This window comes from Capra hircus, chromosome 24 (genome assembly GCF_001704415.2).
Source record: "Capra hircus breed San Clemente chromosome 24, ASM170441v1, whole genome shotgun sequence".
In the NCBI taxonomy this organism is placed as follows: Eukaryota; Metazoa; Chordata; class Mammalia; order Artiodactyla; family Bovidae; genus Capra; species Capra hircus.
In genome coordinates, this window is record NC_030831.1 from 43,005,468 (window position 1) to 43,031,885 (window position 26,418).

The 26,418-nt window shown below is 44.4% G+C and overlaps 1 protein-coding gene across 1 annotated transcript in view; it reads left to right on the forward strand.

Moving 5' to 3' along the window:
- GNAL (G protein subunit alpha L) overlaps window positions 17,564-26,418 on the forward strand; it is a 67,291-nt gene continuing 58,436 nt past the window's right edge. The window contains exon 1 of the mRNA XM_018039550.1: window positions 17,564-18,484. Coding sequence (XP_017895039.1) covers window positions 18,229-18,484 — 256 coding nt within the window. The 5' untranslated portion in view covers window positions 17,564-18,228. The remainder of the gene's footprint in view (window positions 18,485-26,418) is intronic.

A 26,418-nucleotide genomic window follows, 5' to 3' on the forward strand; every position in this document is an offset into this window, starting at 1 on the left:
TAACCGGGAGGAAAAATAAATAATTAAAACCCACAGATTACGTGCGCAACGGTAACTCCCAGCAGAGAAGCAGCGCAGACACCTGCATCCATCACTAGCAAGCGGGGGCTGGGCAGGGAGGTGAGGGCTGCATTGCTTAGAGTAAGGACCAGGCCTGAATGCCCCGAGGGCAATCTGAGGGAACTAACTTGAGATAGCAAACCAGACTGTGGGATAGCTACCACTCGAAAAGCCCTAACCTAAGACACCGCCAGGCCCGCTCACAGATCAAAGGACTGACTAGAGCTAGTTGGCTGAGGACCAGCGCATCCCCCGCCAGAGACAGGCAGGCAAGGGCAGCCAGAGCTGGAAGGGGGCAATCGTAGCCCCAGAGAGGCATCCTCTACCAAACTGCAACCAGGCTTCGTTGCTAGCCAAGACTTCTTGGGATTCTGGACGGTCAACATCCGCCTGAGAAAGTGCGCCTGTTGTACACCCAAAAAACCAAGCAGCAGGGACAGGGGAGGCGATAAGTCACAGCGACCGCGCTCGCCAAACACCTGGTCACCTGAACTGCTCGGACCTGGGAAGGGCACAAAACGCAGGCCCAACTGAGTCTGCACCTCTGAGGACTACCTGAGTGCCTGAACCTGAGCGGCTTAGACCTGGGAGGTGCATACAACCCAGGGCCAGCCTCGGACGGTTCCCAGCAGAGCAACCTAGAGCCTAACCAGTGTAGACAGGAAAATCACACACTGGGCAAACCCAGTGTGGCCGAGACACTGGGAAGACATGCCAGTGTTATCTGTTTGCAGCGTCCCTCCCTCCCCACAGCACGACTGAACAAGTGAGCCTTAAAAAGTGACCACCACCGCCCCCGTGTGTCAGGGCGGAAATTAGACACTGAAGAGACCAGCAAACAGAAGAAGCGAAAACAGAGGGAACCGCCTTGGAAGTGACAGGTGCAATAGATTAAAACCCTATAGTTAGCAACGACTACATAGGAAGGGGCCTATAGATCTTGAGAAGTATAAGCCAGATCAAGGAACTATCTGAAAGTGAAGTATAGGTGGAGAAGTCTTGAGCCTAATGTAAGAAAGAATAAGACTGAAAACCAGAGGCAGTAGGCTTAAGTCCAAATCCTGAGAACACCAGAGAACTCCTGACTCCAGGGAACATTAATCGATAGAAGCTCATCAATGCCTCCATACCTACACTGAAACCAAGCACCACCCAAGGGCCAACAAGTTCCAGAGCAAGACATATCATGCAAATTCTCCAGCAACACAGGAACATAGCCCTAAGCTTCAATATACAAGCTGCCCAAAGTCACTCCAAACCCACTAACATCTCATAACCCATTACTGGACACTTCATTGCACTCCAGAAAGAGAAATCCAGCTCCACCCACCAGAACACCAACACAAGCTTCCCTAACCAGGAAACCTTGAAGAGCCACCCATCCAACCCCACCCACAACAAGGAAACTCCACAGTAAAGAGAACTCCACAAACTGCCAGAATGAGGAAAGGCCACCCCAAACACAGCAATATAAACAAGATGAAGAGGCAGAGAAATACCCAGCAGGTAAAGGAACAGGATAAATGCCCACCAAACCAAACAAAAGAGGAAATGATAGGGTATCTACCTGATAAAGAATTCCAAATAATCATAGTAAAAATGATCCAAAATCTTGAAAACAAAATGGAGCTACAGATAAATAGCCTGGAGACAAGGATTGAGAAGATGCAAGAAAGGTTTAACAAGGATCTAGAAGAAATAAAAAAGAGTCAATATATAATGAATAATGCAATAATGAGATCAAAAACACTCTGGAGGGAACCAACAGTAGAATAACAGAGGCAGAAGATAGGATTAGTGAGGTAGAATATAGAATGGTAGAAATAAATGAATCAGAGAGGAAAAAAGAAAAATGAATTAAAAGAAATGAGGACAACCTCAGAGACCTCTGGGACAATGTTAAACACCCCAACTTTCGAATCATAAGAGTCCCATAGAAGACCCAGAAGAAGAAGACAAAAAGAAAGACCATGAGAAAATACTTGAGGAGATGATAGTTGAAAACTTCCCTAAAATGGAGAAGGAAATAATCACCCAAATCCAAGAAACCCAGAGAGTCCCAAACAGGATAAACCCAAGGCAAAACACCCCAAGACACATATTAATCAAATTAACAAAGATCAAACACAAAGAACAAATATTAAAAGCACCAAGGGAAAAACAACAAATAACACACAAGGGGATTCCCATAAGGATAACAGCTGATCTTTCAATAGCAACTCTTCAGGCCAGGAGGGAATGGCAGGACATACTTAAAGTGATGAAAGAAAGTAAGCTACAGCCCAGATTACTGTATCCAGCAAGGATCTCATTCAAATATGAAGGAGAAATCAAAAGCTTTACAGACAAGCAAAGGCTGAGAGAATTCAGCACCACCAAACCAGCTCTCTAACAAATGCCAAAGGATCTTCTCTAGACAGGAAACACAGAAAGGGTATATAAACTCAAACCCAAAACAACAAAGTAAATGGCAACGGGATCATACTTATCAATAATTATCTTAAATGTAAATGGGTTGAATGCCCCCAACCAAAAGACAAAGACTGGCTGGATACGAAAACAAGACCCCTATATATGTTGTCTACAAGAGACCCACCTTGAAACAAGGGACTCATACAGACTTTCAGTCTGTACGAGGGCTGGAAAAAGATATTCCATGCAAATAGAGACCAAAAGAAAGCAGGAGTAGCAATATTCATATCAGATAAAATAGACTTTAAAACAAAGGCTGTGAAAAGAGACAAGGAAGGACACTACATAATGATCAATGATCAATCCAAGAAGAAGAATAACAATTATAAATATATTTGCACCCAACATTGGAGCACCGCAATATGTAAGACAAATGCTAACAAGTATGAAAGGGGAAATTAACAATAACACAATAATAGTGGGAGACTTTAATAGCCCACTCACACCTATGGATTGATCAGCTAAACAGAAGATTAACCAGGAAACACAAACTTTAAATGACACAATAGACTAGTTAGACCTAATTGATATCTATAGGACATTTCACCCCAAAACAATGAATTTCATCTTTTTCTCAAGCGCACACAGAACCTTCTCCAGGATAGATCGCATCCTAGGCCATAAATCTAGCCTTGGTAAATTCAAAAAAATTGAAATCATTCCAAATATCTTTTCCGACCACAATGCATTAAGATTAGATCTCAATTACAGGAGAAAAACTATTAAAAATTCCAACATATGGAGGCTGAACAAAATACTGCTGAATAACCAACAAATCACAGAAGAAATCAAAAAAGAAATCAAAATATGCATAGAAATGAATGAAAATGAAAACACAACAACCCAAAACCTGTGGGACACTGTAAAAGCAGTGCTAAGGGGAAGGATCATAGCAATACAGGCGTACCTCAAGAAACAAGATAAAAGTCAAATAAATAATTTACACCTAAAGCAACTAGAAAAGGAGGAAATGAAGAATGCCAGGGTTAGTAGAAGGAAAGAAATCTTAAAAATTAGGGCAGAAATAAATGCAAACAAAACAAAACAAAACAGACCACAGCAAAAATCATCAAAGCCAAAAGCTGGTTCTTTGAGAGGATAAATAAAGTTGACAAACCATTAGCCAGACTCATCAAGAAACAAAGGGAGAAAAATCAAATCAACAAAATTAGAAATGAAAATGGAGAGATCACAACAGACAACACAGAAATACAAAGGATCATAAAAGACTACTATCAGCAGTTGTATGCCAATAAAATGGACAACTTGGAAGAAATGGACAACTTCTTAGAAAAGTACAACTTTCCAAAACTGAACCAGGAAGAAATAGAAAATCTTAATAGACCTATCACAAGCACGGAAATTGAAACTGTAATCAGAAATCTTCCAGCAAACAAAAGCCCAGGTCCAGACAGCTTCACAGCTGAATTCTACCAAAAATTTAGAGAAGAGCTAACACCTATCCTACTCAAACTCTTCCAGAAAATTGCAGAGGAAGGTAAACTTCCAAACTCATTCTATGAGGCCACCATCACCCTAATACCAAAACCTGACAAAGATGCCACAAAAAAAAGAAAACTACAGGCCAATATCACTGATGAACATAGATGCAAAAATCCTCAACAAAATTCTAGCAATCAGAATCCAACAACACATTAAAAAGATCATACACCATGACCAAGTGGGCTTTATCCCAGGGATGCAAGGATTCTTCAATATCTGCAAATCAATCAATGTAATTCACCACATTAACAAATTGAAAAATAAAAACCATATGATTATCTCAATAGATGCAGAGAAGGCCTTTGACAAAATTCAACATCCATTTATGATAAAAACTCTCCAGAAAGCAGGAATAGAAGGAACATACCTCAACATAATAAAAGCTATATATGACAAACCCACAGCAAACATTATCCTCAATGGTGAAAAATTGAAAGCATTTTCCCTAAAGTCAGGAACAAGACAAGGGTGCCCACTTTCACCACTACTATTCAACATAGTTCTGGAAGCTTTGGCCACAGCAATCAGAGTAGAAAAAGAAATAAAAGGAATCCAAATTGGAAAAGAAGAAGTAAAACTTTCACTGTTTGCAGATGACATGATCCTCTACATAGAAAACCCTAAAGACTCCACCAGAAAATTACTAGAGCTAATCAATGAATACAGTAAAGTTGCAAGATATAAAATTAACACACAGAAATCCCTTGCATCCCTATACACTAATAATTAGAAAGTAGAAAAAGAAATTAAGGAAACAATTCCATTCACCATTGCAACGAAAAGAATAAAATACTTAGGAATATATCTACCTAAAGAAACAAAAGACCTATATATAGAAAACTATAAAACACTGATGAAAGAAATCAAAGAGGACACTAATAGATGGAGAAATATACCATGTTCATGGATCGGAAGAATCAATATAGTGAAAATGAGTATACTACCCAAAGCAATTTACAAATTCAATGCAATCCCTATCAAGCTACCAGCCATATTTTTCACAGAACTAGAACAAATAATTTCAAGATTTGTATGGAAATACAAAAAACCTCAAATTGCCAAAGCAATCTTGAGAAATAAGAATGGAACTGGAGGAATCAACTTGCCTGACTTCAGGCTCTACTACAAAGCCACAGTCATCAAAACAGTATGGTACTGGCACAAAGACAGAAATATAGATCAATGGAACAAAATAGAAAGCCCAGAGATAAATCCACACACATATGGACACCTTATCTTTGACAAAGGAGGCAAGAATATACAATGGAGTAAAGACAATCTCTTTAACAAGTGGTGCTGGGAAAACTGGTTAACCACTTGTAAAAGAATGAAACTAGATCACTTTCTAACACCCCACACAAAAATAAACTCAAAATGGATTAAAGATCTAAATGTAAGACCAGAAACTATAAAACTCCTAGAGGAGAACATAGGCAAAACACTCTGACATAAATCACAGCAGGATCCTCTATGATCCACCTCCCAGAATTCTGGAAATAAAAGCAAAAATAAACAAATGGGATCTAATTAAAATTAAAAGCTTCTGCACAACAAAGGAAAATATAAGCAAGGTGAAAAGACAGCCTTCGGAATGGGAGAAAATAATAGCAAATGAAGCAACTGACAAACAACTAATCTCAAAAATATACAAGCAACCCCTGCAGCTCAATTCCAGAAAAATAAACGACCCAATCAAAAAATGGGCCAAAGAACTAAATAGACATTTCTCCAAAGAAGACATACGGATGGCTAACAAACACATGAAAAGATGCTCAACATCACTCATTATTAGAGAAATGCAAATCAAAACCACAATGAGGTACCACTTCACACCAGTCAGAATGGCTGCGATCCAAAAATCTGCAAGCAATAAATGCTGGAGAGGGTGTGGAGAAAAGGGAACCCTCCTACACTGTCGGTGGGAATGCAAACTAGTACAGCCACTATGGAGAACAGTGTGGAGATTCCTTAAAAAATTGCAAATAGAACTACCTTATGACCCAGCAATCCCACTGCTGGGAATACACACCGAGGAAACCAGAATTGAAAGAGACACATGTACCCCAATGTTCATCACAGCACTGTTTATAATAGCCAGGACATGGAAACAACCTAGATGTCCATCAGCAGACGAATGGATAAGAAAGCTGTGGTACATATACACAATGGAGTATTACTCAGCCATAAAAGAATTCATTTGAATCAGTTCTGATGAGATGGATGAAACTGGAGCCGATTATACAGAGTGAAGTAAGCCAGAAAGAAAAACACCAATACAGTATACTAACACATATATATGGAATTTAGAAAGATGGCAATGACGACCCTGTATGCAAGACAGCAAAAAAGACACAGATGTGTATAACGGACTTTTGGACTCAGAGGGAGAGAGAGAGGGTGGGATGATTTGGGAGAATGGCATTCTAACATGTATACTATCATGTAAGAATCGAATCGCCAGTCTATGTCTGACGCAGGATACAGCATGCTTGGGGCTGGTGCATGGGGATGACTCAGAGAGATGTTATGGGGAGGGAGGTGGGAGGGGGGTTCATGTTTGGGAACGCATGTAAGAATTAAAGATTTTAAAATTTTAAAAAATAAATAAATAAATAAAGGCAAAAAAATTTTAAAAAAAGAAACAAAGGGAGAAAAATCAAATCAACAAAATTAGAAATGAAAATGGAGAGATCACAACAGACAACACAGAAATACAAAGGATCATAAAAGACTACTATCAGCAGTTGTATGCCAATAAAATGGACAACTTGGAAGAAATGGACAACTTCTTAGAAAAGTACAACTTTCCAAAACTGAACCAGGAAGAAATAGAAAATCTTAACAGACCCATCACAAGCAAGGAAATTGAAACTGTAATCAGAAATCTTCCAGCAAACAAAAGCCCAGGTCCAGACAGCTTCACAGCTGAATTCTACCAAAAATTTAGAGAAGAGCTAACACCTATCCTACTCAAACTCTTCCAGAAAATTGCAGAGGAAGGTAAACTTCCAAACTCATTCTATGAGGCCACCATCACCCTAATACCAAAACCTGACAAAGATGCCACAAAAAAAGAAAACTACAGGCCAATATCACTGATGAACATAGATGCAAAAATCCTCAACAAAATTCTAGCAATCAGAATCCAACAACACATTAAAAAGATCATACACCATGACCAAGTGGGCTTTATCCCAGGGATGCAAGGATTCTTCAATATCCACAAATCAATGTAATACACCACATTATTAACAAATTGAAAAATAAAAGACATATGATTATCTCAATAGATGCAGAGAAGGCCTTTGACAAAATTCAACATCCATTTATGATAAAAAAAAAAAAACTCTCCAGAAAGCAGGAATAGAAGGAACATACCTCAACATAATAAAAGCTATATATGACAAACCCACGGCAAACACTATCCTCAATGGTGAAAAATTGAAAGCATTTCCCCTAAAGTCAGGATCAAGACAAGGGTGCCCACTCTCACCACTACTATTCAACATAATTTTGGAAGTTTTGGCCACAGCAATCAGAGAAGAAAAAGAAATAAAAGGAATCCAAATTGGAAAAGAAGTAAAACTCTGTTTGCAGATGATATGATCCTCTACATAGAAAACCCTAAAGACTCCACCAGAAAATTACTAGAGCTAATCAGTGAATATAGTAAAGTTGCAAGATATGAAATCAACACACAGAAATCCCTTGCATTCCTATATACTAATAATGAGAAAACAGAAAAAGAAATTAGGAAGCAATTCCATTCACCATTGCAACGAAAAGAATAAAATACTCAGGATTATCTACCTAAAGAAACAAAAGACCTATATATAGAAAACTATAAAACACTGGTGAAAGAAATCAAAGAGGACACTAATAGATGGATAAATATGCCATGTTCATGGATCTGAAGAATCAACATAGTGAAAATGAGTATACTTCCCAAAGAAATCTATAGATTCAATGCAATCCCTATCAAGCTACCAATGGTATTTTTCACAGAGCTAGAACAAACAATTTCACAATTTGTATGGATATACAAAAAATCTCAAATAGCCAAAGCAATCTTGAGAAAGAAGAATGGAACTGGAGGAATCAACCTGCCTGACTTCAGGCTCTACTACAAAGCCATAGTCATCAAGACAGTATGGTACTGGCACAAAGACAGAAATATAGATCAATGGAACAAAATAGAAAGCCCAGAGATAAACCCACACACCTATGGACACCTTATCTTTGACAAAGGAGGCAAGAATATACAATGGAAAAAAGACAATCTCTTTAACAAGTGGTGCTGGGAAAACTGGTCAACCACTTGTAAAAGAATGAAACTACAACACTTTCTAACAGCATACACAAAAATAAACTCAAAATGGATTAAAGATCTAAATGTAAGACCAGAAACTATAAAACTCCTAGAGGAGAACATAGGCAAAACACTCTGACATAAATCACAGCAGGACCCTATATGACCCACCTCCCAGGATATTGGAAATAAAAGCAAAAACAAACAAATGGGACCTAATAAAAATTAAAAGCTTCTGCACAACAAAGGAAAATATAAGCAAGGTGAAAAGACAGCCTTCAGAATGGAAGAAAATAATAGCATATGAAGCAACTGACAAAGAATTAACCTCAAAAATATACAAGCAACCCCTGCAGCTCCATTCCAGAAAAATAAATGACCCAATCAAAAAATGGGCCCAAGAACTAAACAGACATTTCTCCAAAGAAGACATACAGATGGCTAACAAACACATGAAAAGATGCTCAACATCACTCATTATCAGAGAAATGCAAATCAAAACCACAATGAGGTATCATTTCATGCCAGTCAGAATGGCTGCTATCCAAAAGTCTACAAGCAATAAATGCTGGAGAGGGTGTGGAGGAAAGGGAACCCTCCTACACTGTTGATGGGAATGCAAACTAGTACAGCCACTATGGAGAACAGTGTGGAGATTCCTTAAAAAATTGGAAATAGAACTGCCATATGACCCAGCAATCCCACTGCTGGGAATACACACCGAGGAAACCAGAATTGAAAAAGACACACGTACCCCAGTGTTCATCACAGCACTGTTTATAATAGCCAGGACATGGAAACAACCTAGATGTCCATCAGCAGATGAATGGATAAGAAAGCTGTGGTACATATACACAATGGAGAATTGCTGCTAAGTCACTTCAGTAGTGGCCGACTCTGTGTGACCCCATAGACGGCAGCCCACCAGGCTCACCCGTCCCTGGGATTCTCTAGGCAAGAACACTGGAGTGGGTTGCCATTTTCTTCTCCAATGCATGAAAGTGAAAAGTGAAAGGAAAGTCGCTCAGTCATGTCCGACTCTTCGCGACCCCATGGACTGCAGCCTACCAGGCTCCTCTGTCCATGGGATTTTCCAGGCAAGAGTACCGGAGTGGGGTGCCATCGCCTTCTCCGCAATGGAGAACTACTCAGCCATTAAAAAAGAATACATTTGAATCAGTTCTATTGAGGTGGATGAAACTGGAGCCTATTATACAGAGTGGAGTAAGCCAGAAAGAAGAACACCAATACAGTATACTAACGCATATATATGGAATTTAGAAAGATGGTAACAATAACCCTGTATGCGAGACAGCAAAAGAGACACAGATGTATAGAACAGTCTTTTGGACTCTGTGGGAGAGGGCGAGGATGGGATGATTTGGGAGAATGGCATTGAAACATGTATAATACCATAGGTGAAATGAATTGCCAGTCCAGGTTCGATGCATGATACAGGACGCTCGGGGCTGGTGCACTGGGATAACCCAGAGGGATGGTATGGGGAGGGAGGTGGGAGGGGGCTTCAGGATGGGGAACACATGTATACCCGTGGTGGATTCATGTCAATGTATGGCAAAACCAATACAATATTGTAAAGTAATTAGCCTCCAATTTAAATAAATAAATTTATATTTTTAAAATGCTAAAAAATTAATTAAATAATCTTATTTTTTAAACTAATTCATTTCAGTCTTAATACTGCTTCTTGCAATATTTCCTAAAGAAAATATAATGATTAAGAAAAGGCATGTATGTTTAAATGATGAAATGTTATGTCATAATTGAATTTTGCTTTTTTTCATATCTTATGTAATAAAATAGGGGGGAGGACCAAAAAGAGGTGATAATATATAATACTGGGATGAGAAAATTTCTACCAAAAGGACAGCCACACCCTATAACAGGCTGAGGAAGCAGCCCATCAAGAGGGAAGCAGATGATGGGGGTGAGGATGCCAACATGTCTGAGTGTGTTCAGAGGTGATTTTTCAGATGGGGCGGGGGTACAGAACATATTGTTGAGTTAGTGATAAGAGCATAGAAAACCAGAACAAAGAAGCTTGCTCACCCAGAGGAATGGAAAAGTGATTATTGTTAGGTAAAAGACGACCAGGACACCAAAAGAGTGTCTAACAGGCTTTTTAATGGCATAGTGCTACCGGGCGGGGTTCCCAGACCCTAGCAAGGCAGGTCGAGGAAGTCCGCACCCAACCTTGAGGGTTGGACTGGTTAGTAGATGGGGATTCGGATAGGTTGTGAGGTCCTTTACGCGGCTGGGGTGGGGATTGTTTTAGCTGGCGAACTGTGCTGTCATTGGCCCTCGGGATTTGGGAGGATCCTTCCGTTAGTGACTTTCCCTGCTGGCAGGAAGAGAGGAGGGGCGGCCCATCATGGCCCTGGGGTCCGGCCTTACAATTATAATATGGTAAGAAGCTCAATCATAAAAAGAATTTACCTAGTCATAGTAAGCATAAATACTGATCTGAACTAAATTTCAATAAAATTCTGAGGGATTTTTGAGAGGACATGAAAAATGAATGTGAAAAGATACATGCACCCCCATGCTCACTGCAGCACCATCTACAACCACGATGGCATGGAAACAGCCTAAGTGCCCACTGATGGATGAACGGATAAAGACGGTAAGTATATACACCACAGCCATAAAAAAGACTGTGTGATCTTGCCATTTGTGACAAAATGGATGGACCTTAAAGGCATTATGCCAAGTGAAATAAGTCAGAGAAAGACAAATATTGCATGTTATCACTTACATGTGGAATCTGTAAAACAAACAACCCAAGTTCATAGATACAGAACAGATTGGTGGTTACCAGAGGTAAGGAATTCAGGGGTGGAGAAAATGGGTGAAAAGAGTCAAGAGGTACAAATTTCCAGTTATGAAATAAATAAGTCCTGGCATTGTAAGGTACAGCATGGTGACTATAGTAAACAATACTGTATTTTTGAAGCTGTTGAGAGAATAGATCTTAAAAGTTCTCATTTGTATTAACTGTATGTGGTGATGGATGCTAACTGGACTTATTGTGGTGGTCATTTCAAAATAAGTAAGAATTTTGAATCACTGCATTGTACACCTGAAACTAGAAAAATGTCAATTATACCTCAACTTTAAAAAATGACTGTGAGGGTGCAGGGGAGGGATAAATTAGGAGTTTGGGATTAGCAGATACACCCTACTACAGATAAAACAGATAAATATAAATGCCAAGGACCTCCTGTATTGCACAGGGAGCTTTATTCAATATCTTATAATAAACTATAGGGCTGCCCAGGTGGCATTAGTGGTAAAGAACCCACATGCCAGTGCAGGAGATGCCAGCAATGTGGGTTCAATCGCTGGGTTGGGAAGACGTCTTGGAGAAGGAAATGGCAACCCACTCCAGTATTCTTGCCTGGAGAATCCCATGGACAGAGGAGCCTGGCAGGCTATGGTCCATAGGGTCGCAAATAGTCGAACACGACTGGAGTGGCTTAGCACTAGCACAATAAACTATAATGGAAAAAATAGGAAAATACACACGTAAAACAGAGTCACTTTGCTGTACACGGCTCAGATGGTAAAGAATCCACACAATGCAGGAGACCTGGGTTCAATTTCTGGGTTGGGAAGATCCCCAGGAGAAGGGCACAGCAACCCACTCCAATATTCTTGCCTGGAGAATCCCCATGGACAGAGGAGCCTGGAGGGCTACAGTTCATGGAGTCACGAAGGGTCGGACATGACTGAGTGACTAAGCACAGAAACTAACACAATATTTGAAGTCAGTTGTACTCTAGTACAAATACATTTTTAAGAAGTGAACTGAGAGGTGAGGTTTGGGGTGCAGGGAGAAAGCAGGGGTGTTACAAAGCCTGCCCATCAACTCTAATGGGGACCTCCTAGATCTGGCCTGAATTGAATGATCAAGCAGCAGGAATGGAAACATAATTATAGGAATGAGATTTCTCTTAATTTTAATAAGAGCTAAGAAAATAGTGTTTGGGGAAACACTATTTAACCCACACATGATATCATACTGGATTAGAGTGGAACCCAGATCCAGTGAGACCTTGTATACAAAGAGACAGAAAAGGACAGACACAGGGAACAAACAAGTGAAGACAGAGGCAGAGACGGTGGTGGTGATGATGAGCAAACACCCGGGAGCACCGGAAGCTGCAAGAGGCCAGGCAGTTTCTCCCTAGAGCTTCGGGCGGGAGCTGTGGCCCCACCAACACCTCCAGCCAGAACTGGGAGAGAATGAGCATCTGCTCCTCTAAGCTTCCTAGTCACTTGTTACTACATCTACAGGAAATTGATACGCCATCACACACATTTTTCCCTCTTTTTATTATCAACCTATTTGCATCTGTATTTAAAGTTTTCTTGTAAGCAGCAAAAAGGTCAGTCTTTTTTTATCCTGAAATTCTTGCCTTTTCATTGGAAAGTTTAGGCCATTTACATTTAATTATAAAACGGCTTGGATTTAAGGCAGCCATTTTGCTATTTGTTTTCCATTTGGTTCATTGTTTGTTTCTCTTCTTTCTTTGAGCTTACTTGAAGTTTTGGGTTTTGGGTTTGTTTTGTTTGTTTTTGTTTTGCGATTTCAGTCTTCTTTCCCTACTAGCTTTTTAGGTATTCCACTGTTTATTATTTTTCAGTGGTTCTCTAGGGCTGCATTGTACAAAATGGTAGTCACTAGCCACCTGTGACTATTAAATTTAAATTTTAAGCTAATTAGAATTAAGTGAGATTAAACTCAGTTCTTCAGAACAATACCCACATTCCAAGCATTCAATCCACATTTCTGTCACTGAAGAAAATGCTGTTGGTGACTTAACACAATGTATATGCATCACGACTACACTGCTTTATACACTGGAACTCTGGAGGGTGGTTCCTTCACCCAACACTATCCTTTGCAACAGCTTCACATATTTCATCTGCATATATTATAAACTCACAATACACTGCAAGGAGATCAAATCAGTCAATCCTAAAGGAAATCAACCCTGAATATTCATTGGAAGGATTGATGCTCAGGCTCCAGTACTTTGGCCACCTGATGCAAAGAGCAGACTCATTGGAAAAGACCTCAATACTGGAAAAGATTGAGGACAGGAGGAGAAGGGAGCAGCAGAGGATGAGATGGTTAGACAGCATCACCAACTCAATGGATCTGAATTTGAGCAAACTTTGGAAGACAGTGGAAGACAGAAGAGCCTGGCATGCTGCAGTCCATGGGATTGCAGAGTCAAATACAATGTGACTTTTCAAGACATCGAATTACAAGTTGGTGATTTTTTTCTGTATTCCAGCACTTCCACTGTGCTGTTTTGCTGCCTTTTAACCTCCATTATCTCTGATGAAAAGCCAATCTTTTCTATACATGTGTTTCCATATGTTATTTTCTATACATAAGGTCTCTTTTATTTGGCTACTTTTATGATTCTCTCTTTATTTTGAGGCTTCAGCAGTTTGATCGTGTGTGCCCATGTGCATTTTTCTGTGTCTTCATCCTGCATCTCATTGGAGAAGGAAATGGACCCCACTCCAGTGTTCTTGCCTGGAGAATCCCAGGGATGGGGGAGCCTGGTGGGCTGCCGTCTCCGGAGTCGCACAGAGTCAGACACGACTGAAGCGACTTAGTAGCAGCAGTAGCAGCATCCTGCATGTGACTCACTGGGTTTCTTGGATTTATTAGTGAATATCTTTGATCAAATTTCAGAAATTTGAGGCCACTATTTCAAATATTGTTTCTGCCTTGTTTTTTTCCATTTTTTTCTAGGACTCTAATTACACTTATTTTAGATGAGATAATATTCATCAACAGGCCTCTGGGAATCTAATCATTTCACCTCAATTGCTTCCTCCTACCCCACCTTACAGATGAAATCATTTCTATACATCTGCTTTCTAAGTCTTCAAATTGTTCTTTCATGTTCAACCTGCTGTTAAGTACATCCAATGAATTTTTTATGTTATTGCACTTTTCTGTTTTCATATTTCCATTTGCTTCCCTTCAACAGTTTCAATTTCTCTGCTAAGATTCTCCATCAGTTCATTTATCATGCCTACATCTTATTTGAAATCTTTGAGCATATTTGTAACATCGCACAATGCACAGGACACGCCCCAAGACAACAAATTATCCAGCCTCAAAGGTCGACAGCACAGAGGCTGGCAAATCCTGCATTATAGGAAGTTAGGCCTCCACTTTTGCTTTGAATGGCTATATTTTTTATAAAATTTATCATTGCATTATTTAATGAATCCTCTCAGACTATATATCAGACTAATCAAACAGAGCCCCAACCTGGGAGAGAGGACCTCAAATTGGTCCTACCTCTTTTCTACAATTTCACTGAAGTTTCCAATGGAATGGTGTTCAGTTCAGTTCAGTTCAGTCACTCAGTGGTATCCGACTCTTTGCGACCCCATGAATCGCAGCACGCCAGGCCTCCCTGGCCATCACCAACTCCCGGAGTTCACTCAGACTCACGTCCATTGAATCGGTGATGCCATCCAGCCATCTCATTCTGGGTCATCCCCTTCTCCTCCTGCCCCCAATCTCTCCCAGCATCAGAGTCTTTTCCAATGAGTCAACTCTTCGCATGAGGTGGCCAAAGTACTGGAGCTTCAGCTTTAGCATCATTCCTTCCAAAGAACACCCAGGGCTGATCTCCTTTAGAATGGACTGGTTGGATCTCCTTGCAGTCCAAGGGACTCTCAAGAGTCTTCTCCAACACCACAGTTCAAAAGCATCAATTCTTCAGAATGGTGTTAAAATGTGCAAAACTGGCATTAATAAAGTGCCACATTAATCAATTAAACATATCCATACAAAGACATTAGACACACCCTTTCACTACATCCTAACCATTTGTTCTTAGAAAGGAAGTTCACAGGAAGACAAATTAAGAATGGAAAAGTCCTGTCTGCAGCAGTGAAGATCACACAAGATTACATATTATATCAACCTGCTGTGATGTTACATTTACTTGGACTCCCCTCATGGTTTCTACTTTCAGATTCATAATCAATCTTTGACATCAGAAATTGTTCATATATACAACCCAATGACTTTAAATCACTTTAAAAACCTTTAACTTTACTAGCAGTTATATATAAATATTAAACATTTTATTCTAGTTTATTGTATGCATAGATCACATAATCAAATTTTTCTAATAATTGCTGTTGAGGTGTGGGTAAGTCATTGTGGCTTATGCATCATTTAACATGAACTTTATGCTCACTAGAACAGCCTGTCTTATGACCTGTCAAACATGAACTGTCATCTGCTTAAACCACTGAAGACAAGAATGTGTTTAAAATCAAAATAGAGTAGCTCTGGTTCAGGAAAATGGAGCTGGGTGGCCACTGTGGATGTGGTTCCAGACACGTTTCTGGATCACTGAGAAACCTGAATTTTCTGAATTGTGTCAGACTCAAGGACACCACCAGCCTTTCTCAAAACAGTAGCTGCCAGTCGCTGCCAGTTTCAACCTTCTGGTCTAAAGGTCTCCCCTTATAACTACGCAACCATTTCAGACCCTGACCAATCTGGTTTAGCAAACACCTTACTTCTTACCTTATGCCTCAGCTGGTAAAGAATCTGCCTGCAATGCGGGAGACTTGGGTTCAGTCCCTGGGTTGGGAAGATACCCTGAAGAAGGGAAAGGTTACCCACTCCAGTATTCTGGGCTGGAGAATTCCATGGACTGTGTAGTCTATGGGGTCACAAAGAGTTAGACATGACTGAGCGACTTTCACTTTTACTTTTCACTTTCACTTACTTCTTACCAAATCCAGTTATCATTCTTGACACAACCTATGTAATTGTGTGGGTTTTGTGTATGGATGTGAGAGTTGGACTATAAAAAAAGCTGAGTGACAAAGAATTGATGCTTTTGAACTATGGTGTTGGAGAAGACTCTTGAGAGTCCCGTGGACTCCAAGGAGATCCAACCAGTCCATCCTAAAGGAGATCAGTCCTGGGTGTCTCATTGGCAAGACTGATGTTGAAGCTGAAACTCCAATACTTTGGCTACCTGATGAGAAGAGCTGACTCATTTGAAAAGACCCTGATGCTGGGAAAGATTGAGGGCAGGAGGAGAAGGGGATGACAGAGGATGAGATGGTTGGATGGCATCACCAACTCGATGGACATGCGTTTGGGTGAACTCTGGGAGTTGGTGATGGACAGGGAGGCCTGGTGTGCTGTGGTTCATGGGGTCACAAAGAGTCAGACACGACTGAGCAACTAAACTGAACTGAACTGTCATTATTAGCTGCCCTCAGTTTGCAGCCCAGAGGAATACAATTCAAGTGCCCAGGACTGTGTGGCATTAAACAGCCCAATTTGCTCTGTTAACAGGGATTCCTATTAGATATATTTACCTATCAATTATAACATCCCATGCCACTTTGATCAAAATTAAAGAACGTGTGTTACAGCAGGGTTCTTAAAAGCTATGTCAAAATTTTCACATATTGCAGAAGCCCTATAAGATGATGGACGTTATGTGAGAAATTAGGAGAAAACGGGGATCTTTCATGGATCTGAGGCGTGGAGAGAAGGCGCTGGGTCTGGAAGTGCCTGGCTCCTCTCTGCACTACTTTGCAGATTAAAAATTGGATGCAGTGTGCAATTCTGTATTCTTTTAGCAAATATAAACAGTACATGACAATTGTTGTTGTTGACAATTAAGTACCTGCTTTCAGTGTTTTACTAAGTGTAGAACTTGTTGAAAATAATGTCGAGATGGAAGGTGTAATAGTTTGAGGTGGGGGTCGAGAGTGTGCGGCGGTGTGTACACTGGCGTTTATGACCAGCAGGAAGGTGAAGGAGTTCGCAGGTGTAACACCCAGGGGTGAAGGAAAGTTACAGGGCTCAAAATAGCCTGGAGTTAAAACTCCCCTCCAGGTCCTCCCCACCATTCTATGCAAAACAAAGAACTCTCTCACCTGAAGGAAAAAAAAATGGACATTAAGGTTGATTGCCCAGCTCCCAGCTGGTCCCAGCCTCTGGCCGATCTCCAGAATTCCTTGCCCCAGCCGTTTAAGAGGTAACTACTCCGAACAGCCTTGGAGAACAGGCCCCCTTAAGACAGTAGATTTCTACATATAAGCCTATATATACTTACTCTTTTCTTGGGTTAGTGAAGCAGCTCACTGATTTGACTGCTGCCCCTTCTCGCCTCGTTAAAGGTGATCTGTTCCTGTAAAGTGCCTGTCTCCTATTTCCAAACCTCGCTTTCTCTTACTCCCTTGCCCTACACGGGGAACTCAAGCTCTCAACGCTGGCATCCCACCTCTTTAGCCGGCTTTGCGTTCCTACTGCCTACTGCCGGAGATGAAACCCACGAAGTTCCAAGGAAGGCAATGGCAGCTCTGGCCGATGGCGTCACCACCGCGGCCAGGGTGGCACTGTTTGTAGCTTCGCGCCGGCCTCGGGCAGCAGTATTTACGGTAAGGGGGCGTGGCTAGGAGGCAGAACTTACGATAACGGGCGTGGTGGGGTGGGGGACTCGCCGGCGGTGGTATTTACGTTAGGAGCGCCGGGCCGGAAACAGTAAATACGGTAACGGGGTAAGGGTAGGTGGCGGTACTTACGGTAACCGGGGCCGGGCTCCCGGCAGCCGTTCAGGCCAGAGGTCCTCTTTGTCAGGTGATCTCCGGCCAAAGAGGTAGCCAGCCCCTGAACTAGCGGCAAAGGCGGAATGGCCCTGGGGGGCGGTGAGGGGCCGGGGCCCCGACTCACCTGTGCGCCCCAGCTTGCGGGCCACAGCGCCGTGCCGGGTCCGCGCGCAGTGCCCTCCCGCCCCTCTGCGGGGGCTCGGGCGTAAGCCTCGAGGCCCACGCCCCGCGCCCAGATGGGGCTGTGCCACAGCCTCCGGCCGCTGCTCTTCGGGGACCCGGAGCCGCCCGTGGAGGGCGCACGGTCCGACCTGAACCCGATGCCAGACTTGGACCTGGCCCCGGTCCTGACTCCGGCGCAGGAGAGGCGGCGGCGCACGGACCGGCAGCGCGCGGAGGAGCGCGAGGCCAGGCGGGTCAGCAGGAGCATCGACCGCAGACTCCGCGAGCAGAGGCGCGACCTGCGGCGGACGCACCGGCTGCTGCTGCTCGGTGGGTGCTGGTCGCTGGGCTGGGGGCGCACGGGGGGCGCGGAGAACTGGGCGCGGAGAGCAGGGCGCAAGCGGCGCAAAGGAGGCGCGGGAAACCGGGCGCTGGGCGGCGCACACGCGGTGAAGGACGCACGCGGGCTGGGTGGATTCGGTCTCGGGTCCCGAGCAACTCTGACTAGGTAGCGTCCACCTGAGTGGGCCGCGAACGAGCTGCCCGGTGACTCTGCTCTTTTCCACACCTTGTCCTCCGGCCCGTGGCTCACGTGTTACGGACTGAGGGGCCGGCCCGGGGAACTCGCGCCCGCTCGTTTCATCCCCACTGCGTGCACCCGCGAGGCGCCTGGAGCATCTCACCTCCTCTGCTGGGGCAGCTGTTCCAAGCGCGCCTAGGAAAGCAGGTGCCAGAGGCCTCTACCGCGGGGTCATCTGGGGTCGGGGGTGGGGGGCGGGGGGCGGGTGTGGCTTGTCCGCTTCTGAGAAATAATTTCACAGCCCGGAATACGGCCCCTTTGCCTCACTGAGTCGGCTTCAACCCTGGTGTCTTCAGAATCCCCCTCCTCCTTCAGATTCGTCCGCTGTGGCCCCTGCGCACAGCGAAGAAAACGCGACGCCGCCGGCGCAAAGGTGCAGAGCGCGCGGCCTGCCGGCGCTTCCAGCTGTAGCTGTAGCGAACGTAACAGCCTTTACAGCGAACAACCCGGGGACGTGCGCTGTGACTCAAAGCCTGAGTCCCTGATGCTATTAATACTTGTGCCTTTTAAAGATTAGGGGAAAAAAAAGTAAGACGTGGGCTTCTGACCCCAATTTTGTGAGCTCTAAAGAAGAATAATTGTTGTTCTCTGCCCAGCGGCGCACAAAGAGAGAACCCAGCCTACGATGGAGGAAGATCCTGCTTGCAAATGAAAGGAGACTTTTCTTTAAGGACATCCAAGTCTTTGGTTTGGAACGGCTCACCATTGCAAGAATGAACAAGCAAAATGGCACAAACCTAGCTGCTGTCTCCAGTGAAATATCTGAATTCGAATATAAAGGGAAACGTTTTTGGAGAATCAAAGAGCAAAAAATACAGAAGGGATCAGGTTACCTGAAAAGGGAAGAGGAGGCATCAGAAGCAGAGTTCTCATGTACACTGCTGACTTCCGCACAGGACAGAGCAATGTTGCCAGGGGTCTGAAAATACTGAACGGTGATCCTAGACGCTCGCACCTCATTAAACCACTGTGGGCCTATGCATATGTCTGTGTATGTGTACCTGTGTCTATGTGAGGGGAAAATAGATTTTCAGATACACAATTGCTCAAAGGATATCCCCACCCACATATTTTTCCGGAAAGAAATCACTTAGAAATTAACTCCAGCCAAATTTCTTTTCATGCACCAAATTAACTCAAAAAGGAGAGAATTGTGGTCTCAAGAAATAAGAGAAAACCAAATAAGGTCCAGAGTTCTGGCAACTTAATGTTTTAATGTGATTGTGCAGCCAGACAGAAACATTTAAAAGGATATGTGAAGCGAAAGAAGCTCCATATAGAGAAAAAATTTAAATGCAGGTCCAGCGTTGCCCATCTTGAATTTTCAGAATAAGAGGGAAAAGATTTCATTTTCACCTGGAACCTCCTTATTGTTAACCATTAGCTTTTATCTATAAAAGGCTTCCCAGGTGGCGCTAGTAGTAAAGAACCTGCCTGCCAATGCAGAAGTCAGAAGAGATGCAGGTTCAATCCCTGGGTCAAGAAGATCCCCTGGAGGAAGGGTATGGCAACTCACTCCAGTGTTTTTGTCTAGAGAATCCTATGGACAGAGAAGCCTGAGGGGCTATAGTCCATGGGGTCTCAAAGAGTCAGACATGACTGAGCAACTGAGCACATACATATTAATAAAACACAATCTCCATGCCCGATTTGGCCCATGAGCCACCGCCAACAAAAACACAGTTGACAAGACTGGGTGTGGGGTCAAAATACATCGTCTGTCTGAACACCCAGCAATCGAAGCTGGGTCCCCACCCTTCAAGTGTACCTTTCAGCTGCTGAACTCATAGTCATGACATAGTTATTGTTGTTTTGTTGCTCAGTCGTGTCCGACTCCTTGCGACCACATGGACTGTAGCACACCACCTCTCCCTGCCTCTCACTATAGTCGATGTCCCACAACATAGTAGGTGCCACTTTACACTCTGATTGGAAAAGTATTCATTTGATGTTATCCATTTTCCAGATACCATTCAAATTAAAAATGGACAACTATGAGTAGAATTCGTGTTTTCTGCCTCCTTCAATTATCTCCTGCTGTTTTCCTGTGTGTGTGGTCTTTCTCCGCCAGCAGTAGATCTTTCTAGAAGGAGGCCATCTCTGTGGGTCGTTTGCTGTCATCACCTTGTACTTGGCTGTTGGGATAAACCAGAACTCTGGCTTGACCCCCGTCCATGTCTAGTTCCTCTAAGAGGGAGTGCTTGGTGAAATCACGGAAAAACAATGTTCTCCACTGGGGGTGGGGGGTGGGGGTTGATCACTTTTTTAAAAATAAATACCTTAATTGTAACGATACAATGACCCTGCTCCCAGGTGGCATTAGTAGGAAAGAACCCACCTGCCAGTGCAGGAGACATAAGAGCACAGGTTCCATCCCTGGATCAGGAAGATCCCCTGGAGGAGGGCATGGCAACCCACTCCAGTATTCTTGCCTGAAGAATCCCATGGACAGGGGAGCCTGGTGGGCTACAGTCCATGGGGTCACAAACAGTCAGACAGGACTAAAGCAGCTTAGCACACGCACACAGTAACCAAGATAGCAGTTGGTTCTTGAGTCGTGCAGTGGACGCGAGCTGGGTGGATGCTCAGGACACCGCCTTCTCAGTGTGCTGCTTTGTCCCACCCCGCCTACTGGAGCCCCGTGGGCTTTGTCGTCAGGAGAAATTCCAGATGCTCTGACTGTGCCTCACTTTTCCAGACCCACACGCTCACAGCATGTCCTTACAGCCTGGAGGGGCTGCAGTCACAGCCCTGCGTCAGTCTGTTGTATAAACCATCACCCATAACCTCAGACACAGACTCCACATTTCCATAGGTGAAGCAAGACTCAGGCAGCAGGTGTGGCCGAGGGACAGCGCAGAAAGAACAAGCAGGGGGACTGTGGGCCTCCGGGGCAAGGGTGGATGGACCCTGAACCCACACCCCCAGTCAGAAGGAAGCACAGCCCTGGAGGGTACGAGTTGGAATTAATCCACCATTTGATGTGGGGTCGCCTGTGTTCAGAAGGATGTCGGGCTGTGTTTCGGGACACTCACCTGCCCAGAGGTCAGCAGAGAGGTGTCCCCATGGCATTGTGCAGAGACAAGAACACCAGCACCATCACCCCAGTCCATGGGCACAGCATGTGCAGGACGGAGTGGGGCCTGGGAGAGGGAGGCGGTGTGGAGGTCACCAAAACATCAGAGTACACTCGTTGAATAGATTTGTTTTAAAAGTGGACCAGGGGGTTCTTTTTTTTTTCCATTTTGAGGGGCTTGTCAGAGAATGGTGTACTAAGGTTGCACTTAGGGCAGATGTAGAGCAAAATGCCAGCACGTTTTCCACCATCAGAACTCACCCCTGCCCCCATGGTCCAGTCCCAAAGCCCCAGCCACCTCTGTGGTGTCCCCCCAGGGGATGAGAGCAGTCTCTCTCATTTGGTTGTTAGAGATTTTCACATACGAGAAAATTCCGTGTGCTGGGAAAAATCAGCAAAGCCTCGAGGCGGGGAGGTGGCTATTTTCTGTCTGTCCTTCTCTCCCAGGCCAGGAAGGATGGTGATGTAATCCGCTATCTCGGAAGCTCTGAAGTAACTGGTACTTAATGTAAGCGCATCCAGCCAGCCATTGATTGGTGCCACCTGGCCTGAGAGGCAACGGAGACGCAGCTGCTCTGGTGCACTAATGGAGGATGTGCATTCAATACTACCCACTTCCCCTCTGGCAAGTGGTGTTTTCTCAGAAGAAACAGCTCCCCTTTGGGCTTGGGCACAGTAATGAGCTTGGACGGGCTCATTATTGAAGGCCAGGGTCACTGGTCCCACTCGGCCGAGGCCTCAGTGTAGGGCATGATCTGGTAAGTGTGGAGCTGAGAGCATCCAGGGAGGCGGGCTTCAGTGATGCCACTGCACCCCGGGGCAGGCCCCCTGCCCATTTATCTGTGACCTGAATTTCTGTGTGTCAGCCTGGGAACAAACAGTACCCAATTCCATCAAGTGCAGCTGAGTGTTGACTTAGGAAAACAGAGGACAGGTTTCTATGGTGACCTCCATATCCTGCAAGTCAACCCACCACCCAAAGACTGTGGTCACGTGGGTCACACCATGATCACTGCCATCAGGAATCCACAGGGGACTGGTTCCAGGGCCCTTCCAGACACCAAAACCTGAGGATGCCCAAGTCCCTTGTATAAAATGGCCTTTCAGTCTGCCCCCAACATCTGTACTCAGAGACAGAGCCTAGAAAGGGCCAATTAAATAAGGTCTTCCCTGGTCACACAGTTGATGAGAATCCACCTTCCAGTGCAGGGGACACGGGTTCCATCCCTGGTCTGGGAAGATTCCCCAAGCCTTGGGGCCACTAGGCCCATGTGCCACAACAACTGAGCCCAAGGGATGCAGCTACGAAGCCGATGCAGCTAGATCCTGCTCTCAGCTACAAAAGAAGCCACCACAATGCAAAGCCCATGCACCACAACAAAGAGTAGTCCCTGCTACTCGAGTAGCAACTAGAGAAAACCCCCATAAATCAAAGACCCAGCACAGCCAAAAATAGTAATAAGTAAAATGAGGTCATTAGGGTGGACTCTGATCCAGCCTGATGGGCATCCTTATATATCCTACTATAAAGAAATTTGGACACAGACATGACACAGGGATAACCATGTGAAGACACAGGGAGAAGCCGGTGGGAGTCTGCAAGCCAAGGAGAGAGGCCTCTAGAGGAACCAGCCCTGCCAGCACCTCCCTCTTGGACCTTCCAGCCTCTCGAACTTTGAGAAAATTCACTCCTGTTGTCTTTGATAAAAGACATTGACTTCCTTGTATTGTCTTCTGTTTCTGCTATGAGGCTAAAGAGGACAGGGTCAAGTAGCAAACTTTTCTCTTTTCTTAGGAGGTTACTTTGTTTTAGTATTTTTTAAATTGAGATACAGTTGACAGAAAACTTAGTTGTAGGTGTACAACAAAATGATTCAATATTTGTCTATATCGTGAAGTGATCACAGTAAGTCTAGTTAACACCCATCACCACACATAGGTACCTAAAAAGTTGTGTGCAAAGAGGACTTTTAAGATCTACTTTCTTAGCGGCTTTCAAGTACACAGCACAGTGTTACTAACTGTAGTCACGTGCTGTGCACTGCATCCTGGGACTTTGTTTCATAACTCAGGGTTTATACCCTTCATCTCCCCTCGATTTCTCAAGGCCCACTCCCCTCTGCCTGTGGGTGGACCTGCCACACCACGCAGTCTGTGCCACCTGCTCGCAGACCCCTGGGCTTCCCCCGCCCTCTACACTGGAATCCTCTCCCCCACACCACTGAGTGTCCTGTTCACCCTCAGTTCAAAGGTCGTCTCCAGTGTCACCTCTTCCAAGACTTTCCTGATCCCCTCTGTCAGCAGAGTCCCTTCATTTTATATGTAATTCCCTTAGAGTGAGTGAAGTCGCTCAGTCATGTCCGACTCTTTGCGACCCCATGGACTGTACTATCAGGCTTCTCCGTCCATGGGATTTTCCAGGCAAGAGTGCTGGAGTGGATTGCCATTTCCTTCTCCAGGGGATCTTCCCGACCCAGGAATCGAACCCCGGTCTCCCGCATTGCGGGCAGACGCTTTACGTCTGAGCCATCAGGGAAGACCTAGTTCCCTTAGAATACTTCCTTATGTCTTCCTTAGAGACATGTCTGTTCAAATACTTTGTTCCTTCTTTAACTGGGTTGTCTTTCTGTTGTGTTGTAGTAGTAGCAACACAACAATTTAAGTAGTAGCCTCTTCAATATTCCAGCTTCTGGACCCTATCGTTCTTAACTGCAGGTAACTGCGCCTGCGGTCCTAACCTGCGGAGTTCTCTGTTCAACAGAGAATAATGCCAAGTTTTGCCTCAGGCCGTTCCTGACGCGGCCGCCAGGTGGCGCTGCGGTGCGGGAAACCTGATGGATGCGGGGCAGCCGCTCCCAAACCGTGGTCCTCAATGCCTGCCCGCCGATTAACAGGGAAACCTGCTGGATCTGAGCTCCCAGGTGTGAAAGGTGATGCTGGGAGAGAGATGAAGGCGATGGATGGCCGACCAGTGGCAGAGCTGGGCACGGGCCCATTGACGGGGCTCTTACCTGCACACACCCGCGCGCACCTCCACACAGCAGCATCCATCCCCCAGTGTTGGTGGATCCTCCAGCGGCCCCTTCTTGGTGCGGTCCCTTTTCTCTCTTCTGGGAATAACTGCTCTGTGTGCCTGTGCGAGACTGTTCATCCCCAGACAGGTCATGCACCTGTCCTTTCTGCACGACTGCTCCTGTCCTCTCTGTCCCAGGCAGGGCATCCCACCTCCAGGTTGGCCTGTCATCAGTTCTCCACGTAAAACTGGCCTGGTCTCTGCCATGCGTCTAACAAGCATGACCTCTGGCCAGCCTGTGGATAAATAATCACCCCTAGGGGCAAAGAGTTGGACAGGACTGAGCAACTGAACTGAACTGAAGAGAACCCACAACCCAACAGTGTGAGTCCTGTCTCCTTGGGCAGCACCCAGCATGGGGTCAGCACTGCATAAGCACCTGGGGAGACAGATGATAAATTGCACACAAATGAAACCCAACAGGGAGGAAGAAAAGGAACCAAGAACTGAGAGAGTTCTCACTTCTCCATGACTGATAATATTTCCCTTCTCCCCACTTTATCTCTTTCTCATTGGCATCAGTTCAGTTCAGTCGCTCAGTCGGGTCCAACTCTTTGCAACCCCATGGACTGCAGCATGCCAGGCTTCCCTGTCCATCACCATCTCCTGGAGTTTATTGAAGCTCATGTCCATCAAGTTGGTGATGCCATCCATCTTATCCTCTGTTGTCCCCTTCTCCTCCTGCCTTTAATCTTCCCCGGCATCAAGGTCTTTTCAAATGAGTCAGTTCTTCACATCAGGTGGACAAAGTATTGGAGTTTCAGCTTCAGCATCAGTCCTTCCCATGAACGCCCAGGACTGATCTCCTTTAGGATGGACTGGTTGGATCTCCTTGCAGTCCAAGGGGCTCTCAAAAGTCTTCTCCAACACCACAGTTCAAAAGCATCAATTCTCCATCACTCAGCTTTCTTTATAGTCCAACTCTCACATCCATACATGACTACTGGAAAAACCATAGCCTTGACTAGACGGACCTTTGTTGATAAAGTAATGTCTCTGCTTTTTAATATGCTGTCTAGGTTGGTCATAACTTTCCTTCCAAGGAGTATGTGTTTTTTAATTTCATGGCAGTCACCATCTGCAGTGATTTTGGAGCCCAAAAACAGAAAGTCTGTCACTGTTTCCACTGTTTCCCCATCTATTAGCCATGAAGTGATGGAACCAGATGCCATGATCTTAGTTTTCTGAATGTTGAGTTGTAAGCCAACTTTTTCACTCTCCTCTTTCACTTTCATCAAGAGGCTCTTTAGTTCTTCTTTGCTTTCTGCTGTAAGGGTGGTGTCATCTGCATATCTGAGGTTACTGATATTTCTCCCAGCAATCTTGATTCCAGCTTGGGCTTCATCCAGTCCAGCATTTCTCATGATGTATTCTGCATATAAGTTAAATAAGCAGGGTGACAATATACAGCCTTGACGTGCTCCTTTCCCTATTTTGAACCAGCCTGTTATTCCATGCCCAGTTCTAACTGTTGCTTCCTGACCTGCATACAGATTTCTCAAGAGGCAGGTCAGGTGGCCTGATAGTCCATCTCT